The 26,295-nt window shown below is 42.8% G+C and overlaps 1 protein-coding gene across 6 annotated transcripts in view; it reads right to left on the reverse strand.

Annotated features, from left to right (window-relative positions):
• Window positions 1-1,323: 1,323 nt before the first annotated feature.
• usp8 (ubiquitin specific peptidase 8) overlaps window positions 1,324-26,295 on the reverse strand; it is a 67,766-nt gene continuing 42,794 nt past the window's right edge. For all 6 annotated transcript variants that reach the window (XM_063066298.1, XM_063066297.1, XM_063066296.1 and 3 more), the window contains 8 exons: window positions 22,074-22,154; window positions 21,223-21,485; window positions 19,509-19,721; window positions 10,756-10,966; window positions 10,040-10,273; window positions 7,244-7,386; window positions 6,694-6,826; window positions 1,324-2,163 (listed from right to left, as the gene is read on the reverse strand). In XM_063066298.1, coding sequence (XP_062922368.1) covers window positions 1,978-2,163; window positions 6,694-6,826; window positions 7,244-7,386; window positions 10,040-10,273; window positions 10,756-10,966; window positions 19,509-19,721; window positions 21,223-21,485; window positions 22,074-22,154 — 1,464 coding nt within the window. In that variant the 3' untranslated portion in view covers window positions 1,324-1,977. The remainder of the gene's footprint in view (window positions 2,164-6,693; window positions 6,827-7,243; window positions 7,387-10,039; window positions 10,274-10,755; window positions 10,967-19,508; window positions 19,722-21,222; window positions 21,486-22,073; window positions 22,155-26,295) is intronic.

Consider the following 26,295-nt stretch of genomic DNA (forward strand, 5'->3'; position numbering starts at 1 on the left):
ATATTTAGTGTTGCTGCACCAGGACACAGATCAATTAAGGACAGCAAATTGTAAACCATCGATATAGACAGTCAGCTAATCTCTTTGATGTGATTTAAGACCTTCCATAATTATGTGTTGCCTTGGGCTGAACTCCAGCATGAGATATCACTGTAGAAACAGACAAATAAGCATTCAAATTAAGTTCCTTAAAGTGCTAATGTAAATCCTCGAGCAAAATCAATTTTTAGAACGTATTGGTAATTCTAGATAGTTATGCATCACCTTGTCTTTAGATTCTAACTTCTATTTGGTGCATGCGTATTGGGATTAAATGCTTTGGACTTGCAGTCTCTTCTGAGTGTGTTGCCATCTCCTGCCACTGACATACAACATTTACAATGTGCAGTGCAAGACTCCACTGAAACAAAAACTGGAGCAACAGCAAAAAAAATCACAGGTGAAGCCAAAGTAACCAGTGCACAACCATTGTGACATCAGGGATGTAAAGAAAGCCAAGGAAGGGAGAGGTGCTCCATAACAGAAAGTGATTACTGTATACTGTACTTCATACCTATTCCTGCAATAACATCCATGCTCAGTTACTTCACACACGATGGTTAATTGATTTACTTTTACATTTTCAAATAAAAGAAGCTACTCTTTGAAAAATACTAATTTTCAAGAGTACTGTGAAATTTGTACAACACTGGCAGGATATGGCTTTAATGTGACCCACTTTCTTGAGCCTCTCCCACAAGAGGAATTTGGTTTTTTAACTTTCTCCCTGATTCTTTGAGGCAGATTTGGTATCTCCTGCCAACTCTGTTCAGCTCTGCCCTCACAACCTTAAGTAATTGACAGGGAAGATTAGAGCTTGGAGGAGAAGACCAATTTGTTCTATATCCTTTGTACACATTAAACAATTGTTACGTTACTCCTTAACTTTCAAACTTCACGGGAATGCAAGGCTGGACGGTGCAAAGTCATTCAGCTCCAGTTTCATGGGGCCCCTCCCATACCGGTGCCTTGAGGGGTGAATCCAGCTCTACGGATGAGGTCTGAGTTATAACGTCACCCCTCCCTTCTAACCCTGGACCAACATTCTATCACACACTACTTTCCGTAGCCTTCCCAATTTCAACGATATCAGCCACCTTGTTGGAAAGTAGATAGCAGTAGAGGTTACGGGGGATTTCACATTTCTCCACTGCAGCTAACTTCGGCCACACTGGTACACCAGTCTGCACTAGTACCTCAGCAATTCTATAGGAACATGTCTGCACCGGTGTGGAAATGGTCTCCTAATAAAGAGAACGATCACTCATTAGCAAGTCAGACTGGTTGTTTGAATTAACAGATTAGTATATTTTATACACACAGCTTTTGCAAAAGTCTGAAAATAATCTGCAATACACTTTTGGATAAGTTCAGGTGCAGCACAGTTACATCTTCAGTTCAGCACTTGCTCTGGTTTTAGGTAGAAATATAGGCAACATTACTTCAAAAAAAAAGTATTACTTTTTTTAAAAGTATTTATAGCTTATATACACACACAGACATTTTGTGCAGTCTGCAGTTATTATGTACAGATACAGTCCCATCAGTTTATGTTTCTCCCAGTTATTTTACAGAGTACAGAAAGATTCACTATAACTGATCTAGAAAGGCCAGTACAACAGGAAGTTATTGGAGAGAATCAAACAAGTATTTCTGCCTTATGAAGCAATGAAATTCTGGCTTGTGGAACTATTGCAAAACTACAAACTCCGCTCGGGAACAGGATTTGACATTCTTGTAATCATTCTAATAGAGGTTTTAGATTCTGTTGCATAACTAAAGTTCACCTTTCTGGGATGCAAATACTGTGAGCACAATGGACAGTCAGCTAGTTATGCTGTCATTGTGGAAGTGTTTGCTTCTGCGTTGTCTCTCTAATTACATGCCCAACGCAGCCAGGTATAAGACTAACAGAGAAGTGTGAAGTGCTGAATGCTGCTATGTGGCTAAGTCAGCTACACAAAGCTCCAACGAGCTGTAGAAGAGGATGTAGGCAGCAGACGACCTCACTGAGGAAGCAGATATCTCCGAGACTTCGTGGTCATCAAATTTGAACCAGCGTTGCTTCACTGCATTCTTGCAGTAGGCTGTGTAGTGCCCTCCATCCAGTCCTCCATAATGGTTCTAATCCAAATTAAAAACATTAAACCACATCAGCAATATCTTCAGACTGTCTAATGATGTCACCATTATAGAGCAATTGATTTTCGGAATTTGATGCAGGTAATAATTGTTGACTGCAATGAGGTTTCATTTAGCCAGAAGAGGCCAAGTGTAAATTACACAGAGCTGTCGAGCTGGAAATGCCAGGGGTCTGAATCAGGCCCAAGAGTACTGCCCATTCCTTGTGTCAGAAGGGAGTGGGATGAGGGGTAGACCAACAGAGAAATAGTGTCAGTAGTCAGAATGGGAGGTGGGGAAGGGGCAAGGGGAGTTGGGAATCTCAATCAAACCTACCAAACATTGAAAGGCCTAGTTAGAGTTCATGTGGAGAGGATGTTTCCTATAGTGGAGAGTCTAGGACCAGAGGGCATAGCCACAGAATACAGCGATGTACATTTAGAACAGAGATGAGCAGAAATTTCTTTAGCCAGAGGGTGGTGAATCTGTGAAATTCATTGCCACAGGCAGCTGTAGAGGCCAAGTGTTTATGTATACTTAAAGAGAAGGTTGATAGGTTCTTGATTTGCAAGGGTACTGGGAGGAGGCAAGAGAATAGGGTTGAGAGGGATAATAAGTTTGCCATAATGGAATGGTGGAGCAGACTTGTTGGGCCAATTGGCCTAATTCTGCTCCTATGTCATGTCAGAAATATCTGGATCACTGTGCACAAGCCTCATCCACTTCTAACTTTGCTTCCACCCTGAACTCTCATTACACACTGTAATCAAACAGGAAATGCTCAAATCACTGAGGAGGTGGAGAAACAGTTCATGTTTCAGGTTGTAGACATCCTATTTGGACTAACTGGACCACTGGGTTTTCCTCTGGGGCAGTTATGGTCACTGATCCCAAGTAACCTTTTCTCTACCAAGTCCATCTATTCTCTGGACACGCTAAACCAATTCTGCTCCATCTATACCCTTAGCACTGTGGCAATCATAGTCAATATTATGGCAGTTAAAATTACCCATTACAATCCCATTATTTGGACACCTGTCTGCAATTCTCATACATATTTTATCCTGTAACTCCCACCGATTCTGGAGAGGAGAAAAACCTCTAGTATAATTCTATCAAAGTAATTGTAGGTTTATGAGAGGAGAAATATTTAAAAGGAGATCCTAGGGGCAGCTTTTTGCATATAGGGGATGGGGGGTGCAGTATATAGAAGAAGTGTCAGGGACAGGTACAATATTAATTCTTAAAAACAAAGAGCTAAGAGTCTTTCATATTAGCAAAAGATGACCATAAGACATATGAGCAAATTAGGCCATTTAGCCCATCAAGTCTGCTCAGCCATTCCATCATGGCTGATTTATTATCCGTCTCAACCCCATTCTCCTGCCTTCTCCCCATAACTTTTGACACCCTGATTAATGAAGATCCTATAACTTCTGCCTTAAATATACCCAATGGCCTGGCCTCCATAGCTTTCTGAGGCAATGAATTCCACAAACTTAGCATCCTCTGGCTAACAAAATTTTCTTCATCTCTGTTGAAAGTGGATAGATTATCCCTGCTGATGCATGACTGTGTTGCAGGATTCAGGTCAAACTGTTTACGGATGACACAGCAGTGGACGGCCTCATCAAGAGCGATGAGACTGAGTATGGAGAGGAAGTGGAGCAGCTGGTGGATTGGTGTGAGAAGCACAACCTAAGCCTGCAGTTAGAGGAGACCAAGGGAATCAATGTGGACTTCAGGAAGTTGCAGATGAAACATCTCCGTCTGTGAATACATGGCTCCTCAACAGACAGAGTTGAGCGCACCAAGTCCCTGGGAATTCACATCACAGATGACCTCACCTGGTCCCCTTATATCACCTCCCTGAACATGGCGGTACAGCAGCACCTTCATTTTCGAAGGCGGCGGCTCCCTCTCCCTCCACCCCCGCCCATCGTAACTGAACTTTACAGGAGCACCATTGAGAACGACCTGACAAGTTGCATCTTCATCTGGTATGGAAGCAGCCGAGCATCGGACTGGAAGTCCATACAAAGAACTGGCAGAACAGCTGTGAGGAACATAGGGATCTCCCTACCATCCATCAGGGACATTTATTAGGAGTGCTGTGTACGCAGGGCCCTTAGTATTATTAATCCCACCTATCCATCCAACATCCTGATTGTAGCCTTGAGGAGAGGGAAACCCGAAGTCCGTGAGCCAGTAATCATTGGAGGTGCAGAGGGTCAGTAACTTTAAATTCCTGGGTGTCACCATCTCAGAGGACCTGTCCTGGACCCATCATATAAATAATAGTGTGAAGAAAGCACAACAGCGCCTCTACTTCCTCAGGAGTCTGCGGAGGGTCGGCATGTCATCGAAAACCTTGGCAAACTTCTATAGATGTGTGGTGGAAAGTCTGCTGACTGGCCACATTATGGCCTGGTATGGGAACAACAATGCCTTGGAGTGGAAAATCCTACAAAAGGTAGTGGATTCAATCCAGTACACCACGGGCACAGTCTACCCAGCCATTGAGCACATCTACATGAGACGTTGCTGCAGAAAAGCAGCTTCCATCAACACAGATCCTCACCACTCAGGTTCTCACAGCTGCCATCAGGTAGATGGGACAGGAGCCTCAGGACTCGCACCACCAGGTTCAAGAACAGTTACTACCCCTCAACCATCAGGCTCTTGAACAAAAGGCGCCGGCTACACTCATTTGAGGGCTCTGTTATTTCACGCTTATTTATTGCCATTTATTTCTATCTGCATTTGTACAGCTTGATTACAGTGTAGTTACTGTTCTACAGATTTGCTAAGTATCTCAGGGTTGTATGTGGTGACATGTATGTACTCTGGTAACAATTTTACTTTGAACTTTGACTTTCTACCATCAGGCAGGAGACACTGCTGCATAAAAACAAGAACGGTTAGGAAGGGAGATGATCTCTTCCCTCAGGCCATTAGGCCTCTGAACTCTCTGCTGCATCGCATCCGATGTGTCACTAATTAATTGGTTCTGTACTTACCATATTTTATTTATGCAATTTACTTTGTTTATTTGTGCATTATTCAACTGGAGATTTTATCCTTACTTTCATAAATTATTGTGTGTTATATGTACAACTGCTTTACACCCTAGTTCGGAGAAACGTTTTCTCGTTTGATGGTATATAAGTATATAGTTAAATGACAAAAAACTTGACTTGACTCGACTCTATTCTAAGGCAGTACCCTCTGGTCCTAGACTGCCCCACTATAGGAAACATCCCCTTTCAAACTTCACCCTTGCTTTTATATTCTAATCCTCTTGAAATCAATGCTAACACTGCACTTGCCATCCTTACCATCGACTCTACCTGCAAGTTAACCTTTAAAGAATCCTGCACAAATTGGAAGAATGGACAAAATAAGTGACAGATGGAATAGTGTTGGGAAATGTATGCAATGCATTTTGGTAAAAGGAACAATAGTGTGGACTATTATCTAAATGGGGAGAAAATTCAAACATCAGAGGTGCAGAGGGACTTAGGAGTCCTTGTGCAAGACTCCCAGAAGGTTAATTTACAGGTTGAGTCTGTGCTAAAAGCGGCAAATGCAATGCTGGCATTTATTTCAAAGGGAAAAATATATAAAAGCAAGGAGATAATGCTGAGCCATTATAAGACACTAGTCAGGCTGCATTTGGAGTATTGTCAACAGTTTTGGGTCCCATATCTCAGAAAGGATGTGTTCTCATTGGAGAGGGCACAGAGGAGGTTCACAAGGATGATTCAGGGAATGAAGGGGTTAACATATGAGGAGCATTTGGCAGCTTTTGGCCTGTACTCACTAGAATTTAGAAGAATGCGGAGGGATCTGATTGAAACCTACGGAATATTGAAAGGACTAGAATAAGTGGACGTGGAAAGTATGTTTCCTATTGTGGGAGTGTCTAAACTAGAGGGCAAGAGGACATAGCCTCAAATTGAGGGGCGACCTTTTAGAACAGAGGTAGAGAGCAGTGAATCTGTGGAATGTTCTGCCACAGACTGAGGTGGAGGCCAAGTCTGTGGGTTTATTTAAAGCAGAAGTTGATCGTTTCCTGATTAGTCAGGGCAAAGGATATGGTGAGAAGGCAGGTGTATGGGGTTGAGTGGGATCCAGGATCAGCCATGATGGGCTGAATGGCCTAATTCTGCTCCTATGTCTTAAGGTCTACGGCACAGAGAAGATTCACAATGATATTGTCTGGACTGGATGGCTTCAGTTTGCTGGCTTGGATATGCTGTTAATGCTGAAACAAAGGATGCTGAGCAGTAACGTGATATAGAGTGATGATACAAAATTACCAGAGGCATTGATAAGGTAGACAGCCAAAACCTGTTTCCCTTGAAAAGATATCTGAAATGAGAGGGATTGCTTTACAGTCAGGAGTGATTTAAAGGGAATCTAACAGGTAAATTGTCCATACAAGGAGCTGCCAGAAGAGGTGGTGTGTCTATGCAGCCCCTCTTCCCTCAGTAAAACGACAGGCTCAGACACGCAGCAATAAATACCTACCGACACTGCATACAAATTGTATCTTTTCACGTTGTTCTTTGGACCAATCACGTAGTTTGACAACTCCAGATTCTCCAGCGGAAAGTCAACGTTGGTCTGGAGTTTCTGTTTCCATCTCCCCTCGTAAGAGAATCTGTGATTGAGAGCACAATGAGGTGAGAACCAAGCAGACTTGGAGGCAATCTCTCACCCTTTGCCCAGTTTAGAAGGAGAGTACTGGCTGAGGAAAGGAGCTGAAGGGAAAGGGAGAGATTCTGCAGAGAACAGGGATTGGTGAAGCATTACAATCCACCATTCTACAGTCGCATCGGCACGAACTCCAGCACAGTACAGTCCCACCCCATCAGCACAAACTCCTTCATGATGTCTCCGCCTCTCCACTCACCACCCACAAGTACATTTTTCAAAGTGGAAGGTAATCACGGGTACAGCTTTGACCAATTTATCCACACAGTACGACACTGAGATTCACTTTGCTTGTCCAAGGGGAGCTAATACAGAGATGCTCCTTCCAGGTGAGCCACAGCTGACAACCTATTGCAGAGCTCACCGTTTCAGATGCACCAGTAGGATAGGGGGCAGCTTCCAGATCTCCAGCTTCTTTGTGGAGTCCCGGTGTGCCTTACAGTTGCTACAATGGAACCGATTGTTGTCAGTCAGTTTCTCTTCTTTGGAAAATAATTTGAGACAATCCTTTAAAAGAAAATGGAAATTTTAATTAAATGTAAGCAACCAAATCCACAATTAGAAACACATTTTAGAATGTTGAAAATATCGTCCAATGGCCTGGAAGAATCAATATGGGTGTGACAACTTGAGGGAAGGGAACTGAATGCACACAGTCATAAATATTTATTAATTCCAGTGCTCAGGTAAAGCTCTTTGAGCCAGTATGTCCATCCATTCCAATCTCACTGACCAGCAATGCTTTGGCTATTTAAGTGGTCAAGTTAGTCCTTCATCCATGTTGTGAAAATATTTACCCCCACCACGCACTTGGGCAATACTCTTCAGATTCCAATACCTTCTGGGTGAAAAACATCTTGTCCCATCCTCTCTAAACATCTTTTAATGTACAGTGGCATGCAAACGTTTGGGCACCCCTGGTCAGAATTTCTGTTACTGTGAATAGTTAAGTGAGTAGAAGATGAACTGATCTCCAAAAGTCATAAAGTTAAAGATGAAACATTCTTTTCAACATTTTAAGCAAGATTAGTGTATTATTTTTGTTTTGTACAATTTTAGAGTGAAAAAAAGGAAAGGAGCACCATGCAAAAGTCTGGGCACCCCAAGAGATTTGAGCTCTCAGATAACGTTTACCAAGGTCTCAGACCTTAATTAGCTTGTTAGGGCTATGGCTTGTTCACAGTCATCATTAGGAAAGGCCAGGTGATGCAAATTTCAAAGCTTTATAAATACCCTGACTCCTCAAACCTTGTCCCAACAATCAGCAGCCATGGGCACCTCTAAGCAGCTGCCTAGCACTCTGAAAATTAAAATAAATGATGCCCTCAAAGCAGGAGAAGTCTATAAGAAGATAGCAAAGCGTTTTCAGGTAGCTGTTTCCTCGTTTCGTAATGTAATTAAGAAATGGCAGTTAACAGGAACGGTGGAGGTCAAGTTGAGGTCTGGAAGACCAAGAAAACTTTCCAAGATAACTGCTCGTAGGATTGCTAGAAAGGCAAATGAAAACCCTTATTTGACTGCAAAACACCTTCAGGAAGATTTAGCAGACTCTGGAGTGGTGGTGCACTGTTCTACTGTGCAGTGACACCTGCACAAATATGACCTTCATGAAAGAGTTATCAGAAGAAAACCTTTCCTGCGTCCTCACTACAAAATTCAGCGTCAGAAGTTTGCAAAGGAACATCTAAACAAGCCTGATGCATTTTGGAAACAAGTCCTGTGGACTGATGAAGTTAAAATAGAGCTTTTTGGCCGCAATGAGCAAAGGTATGTTTGAAGAAAAAAGGGTGCAGAATTTCAGGCAAAGAACGCCTCTCCAACTGTTAAGCACGGGGGTGGATCGATCATGCCTTGGGCTTGTGTTGCAGCCAGTGGCATGGGGAACATTTCACTGGTAGAGGGAAGAATGAATTCTGTTAAATACCAGCAAATTCTGGAAGCAAACATCACACCGTCTGTAAAAAAGCTGAAGATGAAAAGAGGATGGCTTCTACAACACACCTAAACACACCTCAAAATCCACAGTGGACTACCTCAAGAGGCACAAGCTGAAGGTTTTGCCGTGGCCCTCACAGTCTCCCGACCTAAACATCATCGAAAATCTGTGGATAGACCTCAAAAGAGCAGTGTATGCAAGACGGCCCAAGAATCTCACAGAACTAGAAGCCTTTTGCAAGGAAGAATGGGCAAAAATGCCCCAAACAAGAATTGAAAGACTCTTAGCTGGCTACAGAAAGTGTTTACAAGCTGTGATGCTGGCCAAAGGGAGTGTTAGTAAGTACTGACCTTTTCCTTTTTTGTTATTTTGAAACTGTAAAAGATGGAAATAAAAAAGTAACCTTGCTTAAAATATAAAGAAATGTGTCATCTTTAACCTTATGCCTTTTGGAAATCAGGTCATCTTTTACTCGCTTAGCTATTCACAGTGACAGAAATTTTGACTGGGGTGCCCGAACTTTTGCATGCCACAAATTTACAAATCCATGCCCACCAGCTCCAAACATCTTGGTTACTGGGCACAACTTCCTACTATCTACCGTATCTATGCCATTCATTTTCTAGTCCCCCAATATAGATAAGACCAGCCACACTTGGATTTCCTTGGAATTGAAACACTCCATCCTCAGCAATACCCTAGTGATTGCCCACTACAGTTTGCTTTTGCTATAGTGAGGTGGTTAGAACAATACACATGCTATGGTCCATCTTCACACAAAGTGCGGACCTTATCAATTCATTCAAATGAAATGATTGACAAAGCAACACACACAAAATGCTGGAGGAACTCAGCAGGTCAGGCAACATCTACAGAAAATTGTAAACAGTCAACATCTCAGGCCTTTGTCAGGACTCATCTGTGTGTGCGCTTTGGATTTCCAGCATTTGCAGACTTCCTTGTGTTTGAAATGGTTGACAAAATGCCTCTCCTCTACCTACATCTAAACAGTGATAACAGCAGACAATTCACCTCTAATGAACTTATCTATGGCTACTCTCCATCACAACCCCAGAGAGCAAATCAGGAGCACAATTTCTGACCAATTACAATTCCTCCCTCCAACCACAGTCCCCAAACAATCACCCTGAATAAAGCAAGTTTGGAACAGTTACAAACCATGAAGAAACATTTTCTGTAAAACTCAAGAAAGTCCATGACTACCTGCAGAGTACATTTGCTGGAAGATGGAAGAGGCAGAGATAGGTACATAAACGCCTCAAAAGTCCGGGACCGTTTGTGACAAGTCAGGCACTGAACCGTCGATTTAAACTGCCCCTGGAACAGGGCTACAATGATGGACTTGTTGAGCAGTTTGTGCTTCTTCCAGGCTACATCAGCTGCTCTTGAATCATCCAAGTTGTCATTATTTTCCTCTTTGTATCTCTTCCGTTCAGCCTAAAGAAAGCCAAAGTTAATTGTCAATATAATGAAAATAACTGGGCTGTCAGTGCAGTGGGATTTCCCTAATTAAACAAAGTCAGGCCTACATAACAATACCCTTTCATTTCAGATGCCCGGTATGCAGCTTGGAGAATCACTTGCATCAGAAATAGTAAGCTATTTAGCCTCCCAAGACTGTACAGCCATTCAGTTATAGCGTGACTGGTCCTTGGCCAGAAAAATCCACTGTTTTATACTTTAGGCCCAAAGGATATGATGCTATTCTGTAATCAGTTATACCCAATCTGTACCTCAGCTTTAGACTAATAGAATGTGATTCTGTAATGAGTTATACCCAAACTGTACCTCAGCTTTCTATGTAGAGCTCTGCTCTGTATTGAAACCTACAGATTTGCTAAATTACCTCACAAACGGTATAATTCACTAACAGACAAGGCATCTCTGCCTTGCACACACAGTGTGGTGTCACATCTTACTTCGTTTAGATCTTCATGAAGACCATCCATAAGGAAGAGGAGCAACTCCTGGGAATCCTGTTGCACGTATCCTGCAAACGTATCATTTATTTTTCCTATGCGACCCTTGAAGTCTCGCGGACTGATGCATTTGTATTGTCCTGACCACAAAGTCTTCATTATTATACCAAACTCTTCAGCCACTTCACCTTTATGGCCAAGAATGTTTGATCTACAAGAAGAAATATATATCACAATTATTTACTATACAGAGTGCCTATAAAAAAATATTCACCCCTTTGGAAGTTTTAATGTTTTATTGTTTTACAGCATTGAATCACAGTGGATTTAATTTGGCTTTTTTGACACTGATCAACAGAAGAGCTCCTTTCGTGTCAAAGTGAAAACAAATTACAATTTGGTCTAAATTTATTACAATTATTAAACACAAAATAATTGACTTGCATCATTACTCACCCCTTTCAAGTCAGTATTTGGTAGATACACCTTTGGCAGCAATTTCAGCCTTGGGTGTGTGGATAGGTCCTTATCAGCTTTGCAGATCTGGACTGCAATTTTCCCACATTCTTCCTTACAAAACTGCTCAAGCTCTTGTCAGATTGCATGAGGATCGTGCGTGAACAGCCCTTCTCAATTGGATTTGATGCTTGGACTCTGACTTGGCCACTCCAGGACATTAACTTCCAAACTAGAGAAAATCAGCAGATGCTGGACATCCATACAACACACACAAAATGCTGGAGCAGGCCAGGCAGCACCAATGTCAAAAAGTACAGTCGATGTCTTGAGTCAAGACCCTTCAGCAGGCCATTAACTTCGTTGTCTTTAAACCACTCCTGTGTAGCTTTGGCTTTATGCTTGGGGTCATTGTCTTCCTGGAAAACAAACCTTCTCCCAAGTTACAGTTCTTTTGCAGACTGCATCAGTTTTTCTTCCAGGATTTCCCTGTATTTTGCTGCATTCATTTTACCCTCTACCTTCACAAGACCTCCAGGGCCTGCTGCAGTGAAGCATCCCCACAGCACGATGCAGCCACCTCTATGCTTCTCGGTAGGGATGGCGTGTTTTTGATGATGTGTGGTGTTTGGCTTTCGCCAAACATAGCATTTAGTCTTGATGGCCTACAAACCCAATTTTAGTTTCATCTGACCATAGAAGATTCTTCCAGCTGACTTCAGTCTTCCACATGCCTTCTGGCAAACTCTAGCTGAGATTTCAAGTAAGTTTTTTCCCCCCCAATGGCTTTCTCTCTTTGCCATTCTCCTATAAATCTGCAACTGGTGAAGCACCCAGGCAACAGTTGTTGTATGCACAGTCTCTTCCATCTCAGTCACTAAAACTTGTAACGCCTCCAGAGTTGTCACAGGTCTCTTGGTGGCCTCTCTCACTAGTCCCCTTCTTACACGGTCACTCAGTTTTTGAGGACAATCTGCTCTAGACATATTTACAGCTTTCCATTTCTTGATAATTGACTTTAACTGTACTCCAAAGGATATTCAGTGACTAAGAAATTTTCTTGTATCTATCTTCTGACTTGTGCTTTTCAATAACCTTTTCGCGGAGTTGCTTGGAATGTTCTTTCGTCTTCATGGTGTAGTTTTTGCCAGATTTCTGACTGACCAGCAGATGGATCTTTCAGATACAGGTGTAATTTTACTATATTGAAACACCTTGACTGCACAAGGTGATCTCCATTTAACTAATTATGTGACTCCTAAAACCTTCTGGCTGCACCAGTGTTAATTTTGTTTGTTATATTAAAGTGAGTGAATACTTATGCAATCAATTATTTTGTGTTTTATATTTGTAATTAATTTAGATCGCTTTGTAGAGATCTGTTTTCACTTTGACACGAAGAGTCAAAAAAGCCAAATTAAATCCACTGTGATTCAATGTTATAAAACAATAAAACATGAAAACTTTCAAGGGAGGGTGAATACCTTTTATTGGCATAAAATTACCAGATTCTGGCAGGCCCTCACTTATGGAGAGGTCAAGGGGTGATTAAAATTTGGATTAGCAGGCAGATTTTCACTTCAGATAGGTGCTACGTCCTCAGTGAAATATAAAGCTGGGTTCCAAGCTGTGCACTCAAGGGAGACCACTCTGGTACTCAGGAAGCAACTGCGTCTTTGCTAGGTTCCTCACTGTGCATGAAACAGACATGGTAGACAATGCCATAGCTCCAACGGGATCCCACCACTCTTCCGCCACCTCCAACGGGATCCCACCACTAAGCACATCTTTCCCTCCCCCCCTCTCTCTGCATTCCGCAGGGATCACTCCCTACACAAGTCCCTTGTCCATTCGTCCCCCCCATCTCTCCCCACTGATCTCCCTCCCGGCACTTATCTGTGTAAGCGGAACAAGTGCTACACATGCCCTTACACTTCCTCCCTTACCACCATTCAGGGCCCCAAACAGTCCTTCCAGGTGAGGCAACACTTCACCTGTGAGTCGACTGGGGTGATATAATGCGTCCGGTGCTCCCGATGTGGCCTTTTATATTGGCGAGACCCGACACAGACTGGGAGACCGCTTTGCTGAACATCTACACTCTGTCCGCCAGAGAAAGCAGGATCTCCCAGTGGCCACACATTTTAATTCCACATCCCATTCCCATTCTGACATGTCTATCCACGGCCTCCTCTACTGTAAAGATGAAGCCACACTCAGGTTGGAGGAACAACACCTTATATTCCGTCTGGGTAGCCTCCAACCTGATGGCATGAACATTGACTTCTCTAACTTCCGCTAAGGCCCCACCTCCCCCTCGTACCCCATTTGTTACTCATTTTTATGCACACATTCTTTCTCTCACTCTCCTTTTTCTCCCTCTGTCCCTCTGAATATACCTCTTGCCCATCCTCTGGGTCCCCCCACCCCCTTGTCTTTCTTCCCGGACCTCCTGTCCCATGATCCTCTCGTATCCCCTTTTGCCTATCACCTGTCCAGCTCTTGGCTCCATCCCTCCCCCTCCTGTCTTCTCCTATCATTTTGGATCTCCCCTTCCCCCTCCAACTTTCAAATCCCTTACTCACTCTTCCTTCAGTTAGTCCTGACGAAGGGTCTCGGCCTGAAACGTCGACTGCACCTCTTCCTACAGATGCTGCTTGGTCTGCTGCGTTCACCAGCAACTTTGATGTGTGTTGCCATAGCTCCATCAACTTTGAAGAACAGATAGAAGTACTCCAGGTGTGTACTTCATTCAGCTCTACTTCATTCAAAGTTTGACGAAATTCGATTTTGTACACATTTTACAGATGTACAGTGAATGCATTTTGACTGGTTGCATCATGACCTACAGGAGGCTGCAGAGGACTGTAGACTCAAACAAAACCCTTCCTACCATCGAGGACATCTTCAAGAGGTAGCGTCCATCATTAAGGGCCTTCCTCATCCAGGACATGCCCTCTTCTTGTAACTATCACAGAGGTAGTAAAGGAGCTTGAAGACCGAAACTCAATGATTGAGGTTCAGCCCCTTTGTCTTCAGAACTCTGTACAGTCCATAAACACTTCCCACTCTTTTTTTCGCATTTTGTTTTGAAATTTATAATAATTTTATGTCTTTCTACTGTACACTGCCACAAAACAACAAATTTCATGTCATATGTCAGTGATAATTCGAAAGAGGTGACACAGGGTCAGAAGGTGTTGAATCATTGTAAATAGAGCTAAGGAACTGCAAGGGTAAAAAGACCCTGATAAGAGTTGTATACAGACCCCCAAATAGCAGTAAGAATGTGGCCTAAAAATTACAAAATGAAATAGAAAATGCATGCTAAAAGGGCGATGTTACAATAGTCATGGGGGATTTCAATTTGCAGTTAGATTGGGAAAATCAGGTTGGTGCTAGATTCCAGGAGGGGGAATTTCTGAAGTGTCTATGAGATGGCTTTTTGGAGCAGCTCATGGGTGAGCCCACCAGAAGCCATTCTGGATTGGGTGTTATGCAATGACCCAGAATTGATTATAGATCTTAAGGTAAAAGAACCATTAGGGGCAAGTGATCATAATATGATCAATTCACCCTGAAAATTGAGAAGGAAAAGCTAAAGTCAGACACATCAGTGTTACACTGGAGTAACGGAAATTACAGAGGCATGAGAGTGTTGGCCAGATTGATGAAAAGAACACTGGCAGGAAAGACGGCAGAGCAGCAATGGCTGGAATTTCTGGAAGCAATTCAGCATAGGATATACACATCTTAAAGAGGAAGAAGTATTCTAAAGACAAGATGACACAACTGTAGCGAACAAAAGAAATCAAAGCCAACATAAAAAGCCAAAAGAGGGCATCTAATTGAATAAAAATTATAGGCACTCTAGAGAATTGGGAAGCTTTTAAAAACTAACAGAAGGCAACTAAAAAAGTCATTAAGGTAAAGATGGAATATGAAAGCAAGCTAGCCAATAAGGAGGATAAAAAAAGTTTCTTCAGATACATAAAGCGTAAAAGAGAGGTGGGAGTTGATATCGGACCATTGGAAAACGATGCTGGAGAGATAGCAATGGGGGGGGGGCAATGAAATAGCGGATAAACCAAATAAGTATTTTGCAACACACATCAAAGTTGCTGGTGAACGCAGCAGGCCAGGCAGTATCTCTAGGAAGAGGTGCAGTTGACGTTTCAGGCCGAGACCCTTCGTCAGGACTAACTGAAGGAAGAGTGAGTAAGAGATTTGAAAGTTGGAGGGGGAGGGGGAGATCCAAAATGATAGGAGAAGACAGGAGGGGGAGGGATGGAGCCAAGAGCTGGACAGGTGATTGGCAAAAGGGATACGAGAGGATCATGGGACAGGAGGTCCGGGAAGAAAGACAAGCGAGGTGGGGGGGGACCCAGAGGATGGGCAAGGGATATATTCAGAGGGACAGAGGGAGAAAAAGGAGAGTGAGAGAAAGAATGTGTGTATAAAAATAAGTAACAGATGGGGTACGAGGGGAAGGTGGGGCATTAGCAGAAGTTAGAGAAGTCGATGTTCATGCCATCAGGTTGGAGGCTACTCAGACGGAATACAAGGTGTTGTTCCTCCAACCTGAGTGTGGCTTCATCTTTACAGTAGTTTTTTGCATTAGTTTTCACTGTTGGAAGACACTAGCAGTACGGAGGGAGTTCCAGGTGTCAGGGGGCATGAAGTGTGTGAAGTTACCACAACTAGAGAGAAGTTTCTTGGGAAACAAAGGTCTGAAGGTAGATAAGTCACTTGGACCAGATGGTGTACACCTGAGTTCTGAAAGAGGTGGCAGAACAGATCATGGAGGCATTTGTAATCTTTCAAGAATCACTAGATTGTGGAATGGTTCCAAAAGACTGGAAAATTGCAAATGTCACTCCACTCTTCAAGAAGGGAGATGCAGAAGAAAGGAAATTATAGGCCATTTAGTCTGAACTCAGTGGCTGGGAAGATGTTGGAGTCGATCATTAAGGATGAGGTGTCAGGGTACTTGGAGGCACATGATAAAACAGGCCATAGTCAGCATGGTTTCTTGAAGGGAAAATCTTGTGTGACAAATCTGTTAGAATTCTTTGAAGAAACATGCGGGATAGACAGCAGTGGCTGATTGGCAGGAGGCAAAGAGTGGGAATAAAGGGAGCCTTTTCTGGTTGGCTTCTGGTGACTAGTGGTGTTACACGGGGTCATTGTTGGTTCCGCTTCTTTTTACGTTATATGTTAATGATTTGGATGATGGAATTGATGGCTTTGTTGCAAAGTTCACAGATGATATGAAGATAGGTGGAGACAACTACTTGAGGAAGTAGAGAGACTACAGAAGGACTTAGATTAGGAGAACGAGCAAAAATTGGCAGATGGAATACAGTGTGGGGAAGTGTACAGTCCTGTACTTTGGTAGAAGAAATGAAAGGGTTGACTATTTTCTAAATGGAGAGAAAATACAAAAATAGGTGCAAAGGGACTTGGAAGTCCTTGTGCAAGATTCCAAGATTCCCTAAAGTCAATTTGCAGGTTGAGTCTGTGATGAGGAAAGCAAATACGATGCTAGCATTATGTTGAGACTTCATAAAGCACTCGTGAGAAGTCACTAAGTATTGTGAGCAGTTTTAGGCCCCTTATCTTAGAAAGGATGTGCTGAAACTGCAGAGGGTTCAAAGGAGATTCACAAAAATGATTCCAGGATTGAATGGCTTCTCATATGAACAGCGTTTGATGGCTCTGGGCCTGTATTCACTGGAAGTCAGAACAATGACAGGTGACAGTGACCTCATTGAAACCAATCGAATGGTAAAAGACTTTGAAAGGGTGCACATGGAGAGGATGTTTCCTGTGGTGCGAGAGTCTAAGACCAGAGGACACAGCCTCAGAATATAGGGGTGTTCTTTTGGAATGGAGATGAGGAGGAATTTCTTTAGGTAGCTGTGGAGTCCAAATCTTTATGTATAATTAAGGCAGAGGTTGATAAGTTCTTGATTGGTCAGAGCACGAAGGGATATGGAGAGAAGGCAAGAGATTGGAGCTGAAAGGAAAAGTGGATCAGCCACAGTGAAATGGCAAAGCAGATTCGATGGGCTAAAATGGCCTAGCTCTGCTCCTGTATCTTATGGTGATAATAAATCTGATTCTGTGTTAGTATTATCGCAGAGAAACAGGCCCTTCTGCCACCATACCCATATCCACCTTTTACCCATCGACACTAATCCCACTGACCCTCTCAGGCTTCTTATACTTTGCCATTCCAAATGCCTGCATAAACACAACCTTGGTACCTGACCTCACAACATCCTCTGGTGGCACATTCCACTCACAACCTCTTAAAAACTGACACCTCAAATCCCCTTTAAATCTATTTCCTCACACCTTACACCTTTTGCTTTTGTTGTCCCCACATGGGAAAAAGATTCCCACCATCTGCACCTTTTATAAATATTTACAACTACCAAGTGACTCCTCAGCCTGTCACTATCCAATCCCTCCCCATAACTAAGGCTTCCCAACTGCTGTACTCAACTTCCCACCCGATGATTACTTGGACAAAAATGTAGATGGGCTGATTAGTAAGTTTGCAAATGCAAACAACACTAAAATTGGTGAAGTTGTGGATAGCAAAGTACATCACAAGATACAGCAGAATGTAAATCAGCTGCAGAAACGGCAAGTGGAGTTTAATGCAAACGAATGTGAAATGTTGCACTTTGGAGGGCAAGAAGGTGACCTCCCAACAGTACAGCACAGTATGGGTCCTGGAGCCCACCATGTTGTACCATCATCCTGGCCCAGAAAGCATATATCCCATCCCATTTAAGTCCCAGTCACAAATCCTTCATCAGAATAACTACTTACATTAACACTCACAAATGCACCGAGTATATTTTCAGCATTTTCTGATTTTGTTTTAAATTTCAGCTGGAACCTTGATTGCTTCAGTCAAAATTAAGTCAAAGTTGAATTAATTATTCATGATATTACTGACAACAGCAGTATTGTTTTCTCCTAGCTAGCCTGAGGGTAGATGGATGACCAGCTGAACCACTGTGATTGGGGTTATGATACTCCCATAGTATTGTAATATAGGGAGACTGGGATTTCAGTGACGACAGATGAGTGATAAGCAAGGGTCTGTTAGGAAAACATTGGTCATAGTTTGGGAGGAGTACCAAAGGAGCCGTGATGATTTGTTAGAACACACTCTGCAGTACACATTGCTGGTGGAGAAATAAGGTCAATGTTTATGATAATGGCTAGGGTGTTAACCCTCTATGCACGCTAAATAAAGTCAATGTTTATGATAATGGCTAGGGTGTTAACCCTCTATGCACGCCACAAAGGACAGTGCACTACGTTGTCCTGTGTGGTTTTCAGTGCTAACCCTAGCAAAAGGTTTTGAATCAAGCCATTTCTATTCGGTTTGTTGCCAAAATCTCTTTCCAGTAATACATTAACTTTAATCACAACCAATGTGAACTGATAAAGAGTATTTATGATCCATTAATAGAAATCAAAAACCTACAGCACAATACAGGCCCTTCGACCGACAAAGCTGTACCGAACATGTCCCTACCTTAGAACTACCTAGTCTTTACCCATAGCCCTCTATTTTTCTAAGCTCCATGTAGCCATTCAGGAATCTCTGAAAAGACCCTATCATTTCCGCCTCCAGCAGCCCGTTCCACGCACTCACCACTCTCTGCGTAAAAAACTTACCCGATATCTCCTCTGTACCTACTTCCAAGCACCTTAAAACTATGCCCTCTTGTGCTAGCCATTTGACTATCCACATGATCAATGCCTCTCATTATCTTGTACACCTCTATCAGGTCACCTCTCATCTTCTGTCGCTCCAAGGAGAAAAGGCCGAGCTCACTCAACCTATTCTCATAAGGCATGCTCCCCAATCCAGGCAACATCCTTGTAAATTTCCTCTGCACCCTTTCTATGGTTTTCATGTCCTTCCTGTAGTGAGGCGACCAGAATTGAGCACAGTACTCCAAGTGCGGTTTGACCAGGGTCCTACATAGCTGCAACATTACCTCTCGGCTCTAAAACTCAATCCCACGATTAATGAAGGCCAATGCACCGTATGCCTTCTTAACCACAGAGTCAACCTGCGCAGCTGCTTTGATGTCCTATGGACTTGGACCCCAAGATTCCTCTGATCCTCCACACTGCCAAGAGTCTTACCGTTAATACTATATTCTGCCATCATATTTGACCTACTAATGTTTTGGAATTTTGCAACGCAGGGTTCCTGACCATTGAACTTGGTATGTGATCTTGTCAACAAGTGAGACATTTACCTGTTTATATCTCGCTGGTAACAATTTTTATTGAAGTACTCGGCTAACCGTGGGGTGTTGCACAAACACTGCAAGATGGAGTTCATATAGCAAGTGTTGCCCAGGTTGCGCAGCCCCGTCAGGGCTCGGCCCAGACCTCCATACACTGGGTTCAGGTTTCGAATTTGAGAAGCAGAAGGGCTTGAGATTTCTGTTTTGCTGCAAACAGAGGGTCTGAAAAGATGCAAACATCCCAGTTAATTTAGGACCAAGAATAGTACATCACCTACCTCTGTTATATCTGTGATTGGTCCAAAACACAAATTGTTGCAAACAAAAACAACAGGAATTCTGCAGATGCTGGAAATTCAAGCAACACACATCAAAGTTGCTGGTGAACGCAGCAGGCCAGGCAGCATCTATAGGAAGAGGCGCAGTCGACGTTTCAGGCCGAGACCCTTCGTCAGGACTAACTGAAGGAAGAGTGAGTAAGGGATTTGAAAGCTGGAGGGGGAGGGGGAGATGCAAAATGATAGGAGAAGACAGGAGGGGGAGGGATGGAGCCGAGAGCTGGACAGGTGATAGGCAGAAGGGGATACGAGAGGATCATGGGACAGGAGGTCCGGGAAGAAAGACGGAGGGGGGGGGGTGACCCAGAGGATGGGCAAGAGGTATATTTAGAGGGACAGAGGGAGAAAAAGGAGAGTGAGAGAAAGAATGTGTGCATAAAAAAGAGTAACAGATGGGGTACGAGGGGGAGGTGGGGCCTAGCGGAAGTTAGAGAAGTCAATGTTCATGCCATCAGGTTGGAGGCTACCCATATGGAATATAAGGTGTTGTTCCTCCAACCTGAGTGTGGCTAATCTCCCAGTGGCCACACATTTTAATTCCACATCCCATTCCCATTCTGACATGTCTATCCACGGCCTCCTCTACTGTAAAGATGAAGCCACACTCAGGTTGGAGGAACAACACCTTATATTCCGTATGGGTAGCCTCCAACCTGATGGCATGAACATTGACTTCTCTAACTTCCGCTAGGCCCCACCTCCCCCTCGTACCCCATCTGTTACTCTTTTTTATGCACACATTCTTTCTCTCACTCTCCTTTTTCTCCCTCTGTCCCTCTGAATATACCTCTTGCCCATCCTCTGGGTCACCCCCCCCTCCGTCTTTCTTCCCGGACCTCCTGTCCCATGATCCTCTCGTATCCCCTTCTGCCTATCACCTGTCCAGCTCTCGGCTCCATCCCTCCCCCTCCTGTCTTCTCCTATCATTTTGCATCTCCCCCTCCAGCTTTCAAATCCCTTACTCACTCTTCCTTCAGTTAGTCCTGACGAAGGGTCTCGGCCTGAAACGTCGACTGCGCCTCTTCCTATAGATGCTGCCTGGCCTGCTGCGTTCACCAGCAACTTTGATGTGTGTTGTTGCAAACAAAGCTTTTATTATTGATTATTGAAGAGAATCTCAACACTGCAACATGTATAATTATGACCGAACTGCAGGCGTAACATAATCAAGCATACAATGATCTTATCGATGCCTTAAGCCCAGGAGTTTGCCTAAGAAAATGCAGTGGGATAGAGGAATGGGAATATGTTTACATTGGATGTTAGATCCAGAAGGTCCATGACAAAGGTCTGGGAGCAAGTCAGAGATAAGGCACAATATAAAATGCACTAAATAAATATACTGACACACACAAAATAGTTTGGAAGATTAAAAAGTAACCTACTTTGTTTCCCGGTTGACTGTGGGCACTGGTTTGGTTGTTTTCATCTTGCTCTGCTCGTCATGAATTGCCTGAGCAATATCTGGTGAGGAGTAGGAACGTTTCAGTTTGGGAACATCAGCATCAGTTGCACTTGGTGGTTTGGCTTTGTGGGTCGGAGGAGTTGCAGGCGGTGTGATCGATGGTACCATTTCAGGTGGGTACATGTGAACAGAGTTGGTTGGTGAATGATAGTATCGATAGGTTCCAGTTACCACATCAAGAAACTGATAAAGAACACAGTCAACGTGAAAATTGTACAAAGAAGCTGAGATTTGCTCCTTATCAGAATAGCAAAGGAAAAGTTTGTAAATCTAATCTTCTAGAATATGCAGTAATATTAAATAAACTTAATAAAATGCCATGAACTGGTCACTTGTTTTATAAAGGAGTGATGTTTTACGTTATAGAAATAACTGGACTGGATAACTGAATTGGTTGCAGTTTAACATGTGTAACTCAGCTGGCCCAAACTTCCCAGTTCCAAGACTAATCTCTATACAATTAAACAATGCTACCCGTATTTCAGTTTCAAACAGGTTTAAAAGGCCCCTTGAAGATTTACACACTGAGCCCTATCTCTACTGTGTGTCACACTCCGGCTGGGTATAGACTAGCACATACCCATGTTATGCATGTACCTGAAGAAATTCAGACACACTGAGAAAATGGCAGTCAATAAGTATTGTGTAATTCACTTCTTTCTCTAAGTTATAGGGTTTTTCCACTTAATTAGGAAGAGAAGCAACTTAATGACAGGGAAGAATATCCAGCTAATTTTAAACTTCAGACAGGCCAAAAGTCGTCCACTGTACCTTCATCCATCCTTGTGGCAAACCCGGAATAGTCCGACCCATTTCTTCACTTCTTGCTCTGGTTAACACTTCCCTAGGTTCCTACATTAAAAAAATGTTATAAAGGAAAATAATCTCAACAAACTGTGCAAAGTGAACACGAAGACATCACAGAATACTGCCTTTGCTGACTGCTGTACCCATGGTTTTGAAGTGCTAGAGAAGGCCCTTGTTCCAGGGTGCAAAATGGGCGAACGGAATATAAAAACAAGCTTTGAACTGTAACTACAAATTATCAGAACTGGACGGACAATGCTCACATTGGAACTCTAATCAAAGGAATTATATTCACTGCTCAGAACCAAGAATGTGCATTCAGGGAACTGAGACCAACTAGAAACTTCAGTTTATGCATCTGCACTTACTCAACAGATGACGACAGAGTCTACAGAAGCGACACAAAGCAGCAGTGAGATCATGGACTGTATACAGGTTGCAGAGGGGAAGGTATTTTCTGTCTTGATGCAACTTTGGCTGGATAAATCCCCAGGACCTGTGAAGATGTTTCCTCAGACCTTGTGGGAAGCTAGTGCAGAAATTGCAGGGGCCCTGCAAAGATATTTAAAATATCCTTAGCCACGGGTGAGATGCCAGAGGATGAGGATAACCAATGTTTTTCCATTGCTTAAAAAAGGCTCTAAAAATAAGCTGGGAAGTTACAGGCTGGTGGGCCTGACCTCAGTAGTGGGTAAATTATTGTATGGGGCTTAATATCCAAGTACTTGGATAGATAGAGCCTGATTATGGATATCAACATGTCTTTATTTGTGGGAAGTCATGTCTAGCCAATCTTAAAAGTTTTTCCAGAAGGTCACCAGAAAAGCTAATGGAAGGAAAGGCAGTATATGTTGTCTACATGGACTTTAGCACAGCCTTTCATGGGAAACTCAGGATGTGCTAGTAAACTGGGTTCAACACTGGCTTCGTGAGAGAGTGGAATTAGACAGTTGTCTCCCTGACTGCAAAACTGAATGCTTCAAAACAAGGAAAATTATTTTCTCTCCCACAGAGTGTATGGAGAATTCTCTTTATAAACCAAGCAGAGGTCTCAGAATCATGAAACAATGCAGAGGATCTTCAGGCAGTCATGCTCATGCAGGTTCTGTCACACACTTCCACATTTACTTACAAACTTCTATTCATCAAAAACACTATGGTTAATCATCCACCAAGCAATGAGAGTTTTTCCACACATGCCTGTCTGTCTAGGTACCATATCCGATGCGGACTTTGGTGACCATGGTTTTCCATATAGGTCTATCCTTCGTTTTTTGGATGGCTTCCATTTCCTCGATATGTAGCCACCTGGCTGTGGTTTTGATGTACATAAGCCGAGGTCTTCCTCTAGGCTTTACTCCCCTCAATCTTTCCAGAGAGTATGAGTTTTTCTAGTTCATCTTTCCACATGATGTGTCCTCGGAATCTGAGTTATCTTTCTTTTATTGTTGGTATGAGTGATCGAACTGCTTGGGCTCTTCTGAGAACTTCTTCATTTGATGTGTGTGTGGTCCATGATATTTTTAACATTCTCCTGTAGAACCATAATTCAGCTGCTTCTAGTCTCTTTTCCATTGCTGGAGAAATGGTCCACATATGTGCTCTGAACAAAACTCCTCATTTTGAAAATATGTCTTTCTTTAATCTTCTCCCTCCAGAATGAACAGCCTAAACCTATTCAATTTACTCCATGTCAGAGGAAATAGATATTGTTAAGAACCAAATTCAGGAACATTTATTCCTAACATGCACTAGTCAGTGGGACACGGAAGGAACATTATGATTCCTATCAGACTAAATAGGGGTAGGTTTCACTATGAATTGCTTACATTTGTTCTATCATTCTCTTTCAACACTGTTGATTGCAGGCCCCCACTTTCCTGTCTCTTTTCACCAAGGTCTTGCTGATATGCCTGAATGCAGAAGTAGTTCAATATAAACCAATCTGTGTTGGTTACTTTCGTTAAAACATACATGTACACCGAATACTCCTTCCTGCAACCAACAAGCATGTACTACATCTCTCAGGTCTGCATCAACTTCTGAATCAGGTAGCATCAGGTTTCATCTAATTTCCCTGCACACCTTCTTCCACACTGGTTATACCTTCTGACTAAAACTGACAAATTTACCACCTTCTTCCTCACTGGTTATACCTTCTGTCCAGAACTGCCAAATTTATCACCTTCTTCCTCACTGGTTATACCTTCTGACTAAAACTGACAAATTTACCACCTTCTTCCTCACTGGTTATACCTTCTGACTAAAACTGACAAATTTACCACCTTCTTCCTCACTGGTTATACCTTCTGTCCAGAACTGCCAAATTTATCACCTTCTTCCTCACTGGTTATACCTTCTGACTAAAACTGACAAATTTACCACCTTCTTCCTCACTGGTTATACCTTCTGACTAAAACTGACAAATTTACCACCTTCTTCCTCACTGGTTATACCTTCTGTCCAGAACTGCCAAATTTATCACCTCCTTCCTCACTGGTTACACCTTCTGTCTAAAACTGACAAATTTATCACCTTCTTCCTCACTGGTTATACTTCTGTCTAAAACTGACAAATTTATCACCTTCTTCCTCACTGGTTACACCTTCTGTATAAAACTGACAAATTTATCACCTTCTTCCTCACTGGTTATACCTTCTGTCTAAAACTGACAAATTTATCACCTTTCCTTTCTAGGACATCAGAAAGCAATAGATTTCACAAAACATCACTAATTTCAATTTTTGAAATAAACGTAAGACCAATCACATGAAATTGAACAGCTCCCATCTCCTTCGCCAGGGCACAGCTCTGGATTAGGGAAATCTTTTAACTGTTTTTATAAAACTGAACTCATTTCTAACAACTCACCCACAGAAAGCAACACCACTGGCTGCAGAGGAATGGGACCAGGCCAGGAGTCCGCATAATCACGGGGCCAGTATCTGCTCCACATTGTTTTCTGTTGGTCTCTACTCTCATCTTCTTTATCAATGCCTTCAGTAAACTAACTAGCCTGGCTAGCGCTCTTTGGCTGATTGTGATCGCTGAAGATCCCTCCGAAATGCCTTATTTCATATCAACTCCATCAGATGCAATCCAATTTCTCCTCAGTATGAAACTTTGTTTCAAAAGTCCAGCAGCATCAAAACAGCTGATTATATCCACAAGTACAGTACTCCCTATTTTGAATGAGAGGTTGCTTAAAAATGGGAATTGACTGGAGGAACTTACGCAGTTCCTCTGGGTCAGCAGGAGTAGTGTGTGTGCAGAAACCAAAAATGTCAGTCACACTCTAAACAAAAGCAGGTCTTCCATGGTACAGAGTTTTCACAAGGATGTACAAAAACTGGTGCTATGACCCACTGAGTCCACACCAATCATCAATCACCATTTACACAATTAATACGCTCATCTCATTTAGAAAAAATTCACTTCACATTCCAACAGATTCCCCCAAATTCTACCATTCACCCTCACACAATGAATGGCACAGCCTCAGAATGCAGGGCTGTCCCTTTAGATCAGAGATGAGGAGAAACTTCTTTAGCCACAGTGTAATGAATCCGTGGAATTCATTGCCCAGGTAGCTGTGGAGGCCAGGTCATCAGATACAGTATACCTAAAGCATAGGTCAACAGGTTCTTGATTAGTGAGGTTGTCAATGGTTATAGGGAGAAGGCAGGAGAACAGAGTTGACAGGGATAACAAATCCGCCATGATGGGCTGAATGAGCTAGTTCTGCTCCTTTATTTTTATGGTCTTATGGAATAGGTAGTGGCCAATTAACCTACCAACTCAGATGCCTCTGGGAGGAGGGAGGAAAGCAGAGCTCTAGGAGGAATTCCAAATGGTGATAGGGAGAACACAGGCAGCACCTGAGATTAGGCACAATCCAATTCTCTGGAGCTGTGAAACAATGTCTTGATTAGCTGTGACACCATGCGGCCATTTTAATCTCTACAGTGTACTGGAGTCGGTAGATATGTTAGGCTAAGGGCAAGTGTCTTAACAGTCAAAAATTAGATGAATTAAATAAAACTGAGGAAATCACCCAGAAGACAAAATCAGTTTATAGCCAAATTCAGAAGGCCAAAGTGAAATAACAGTGCAGATGTGTAGGACAAAGGATAATTAACAAATTACAAAGGTGTAGATACAATGAAAAGGAATCCAGAATTTACAA

This window comes from Mobula hypostoma, chromosome 13 (genome assembly GCF_963921235.1).
Source record: "Mobula hypostoma chromosome 13, sMobHyp1.1, whole genome shotgun sequence".
In the NCBI taxonomy this organism is placed as follows: Eukaryota; Metazoa; Chordata; class Chondrichthyes; order Myliobatiformes; family Myliobatidae; genus Mobula; species Mobula hypostoma.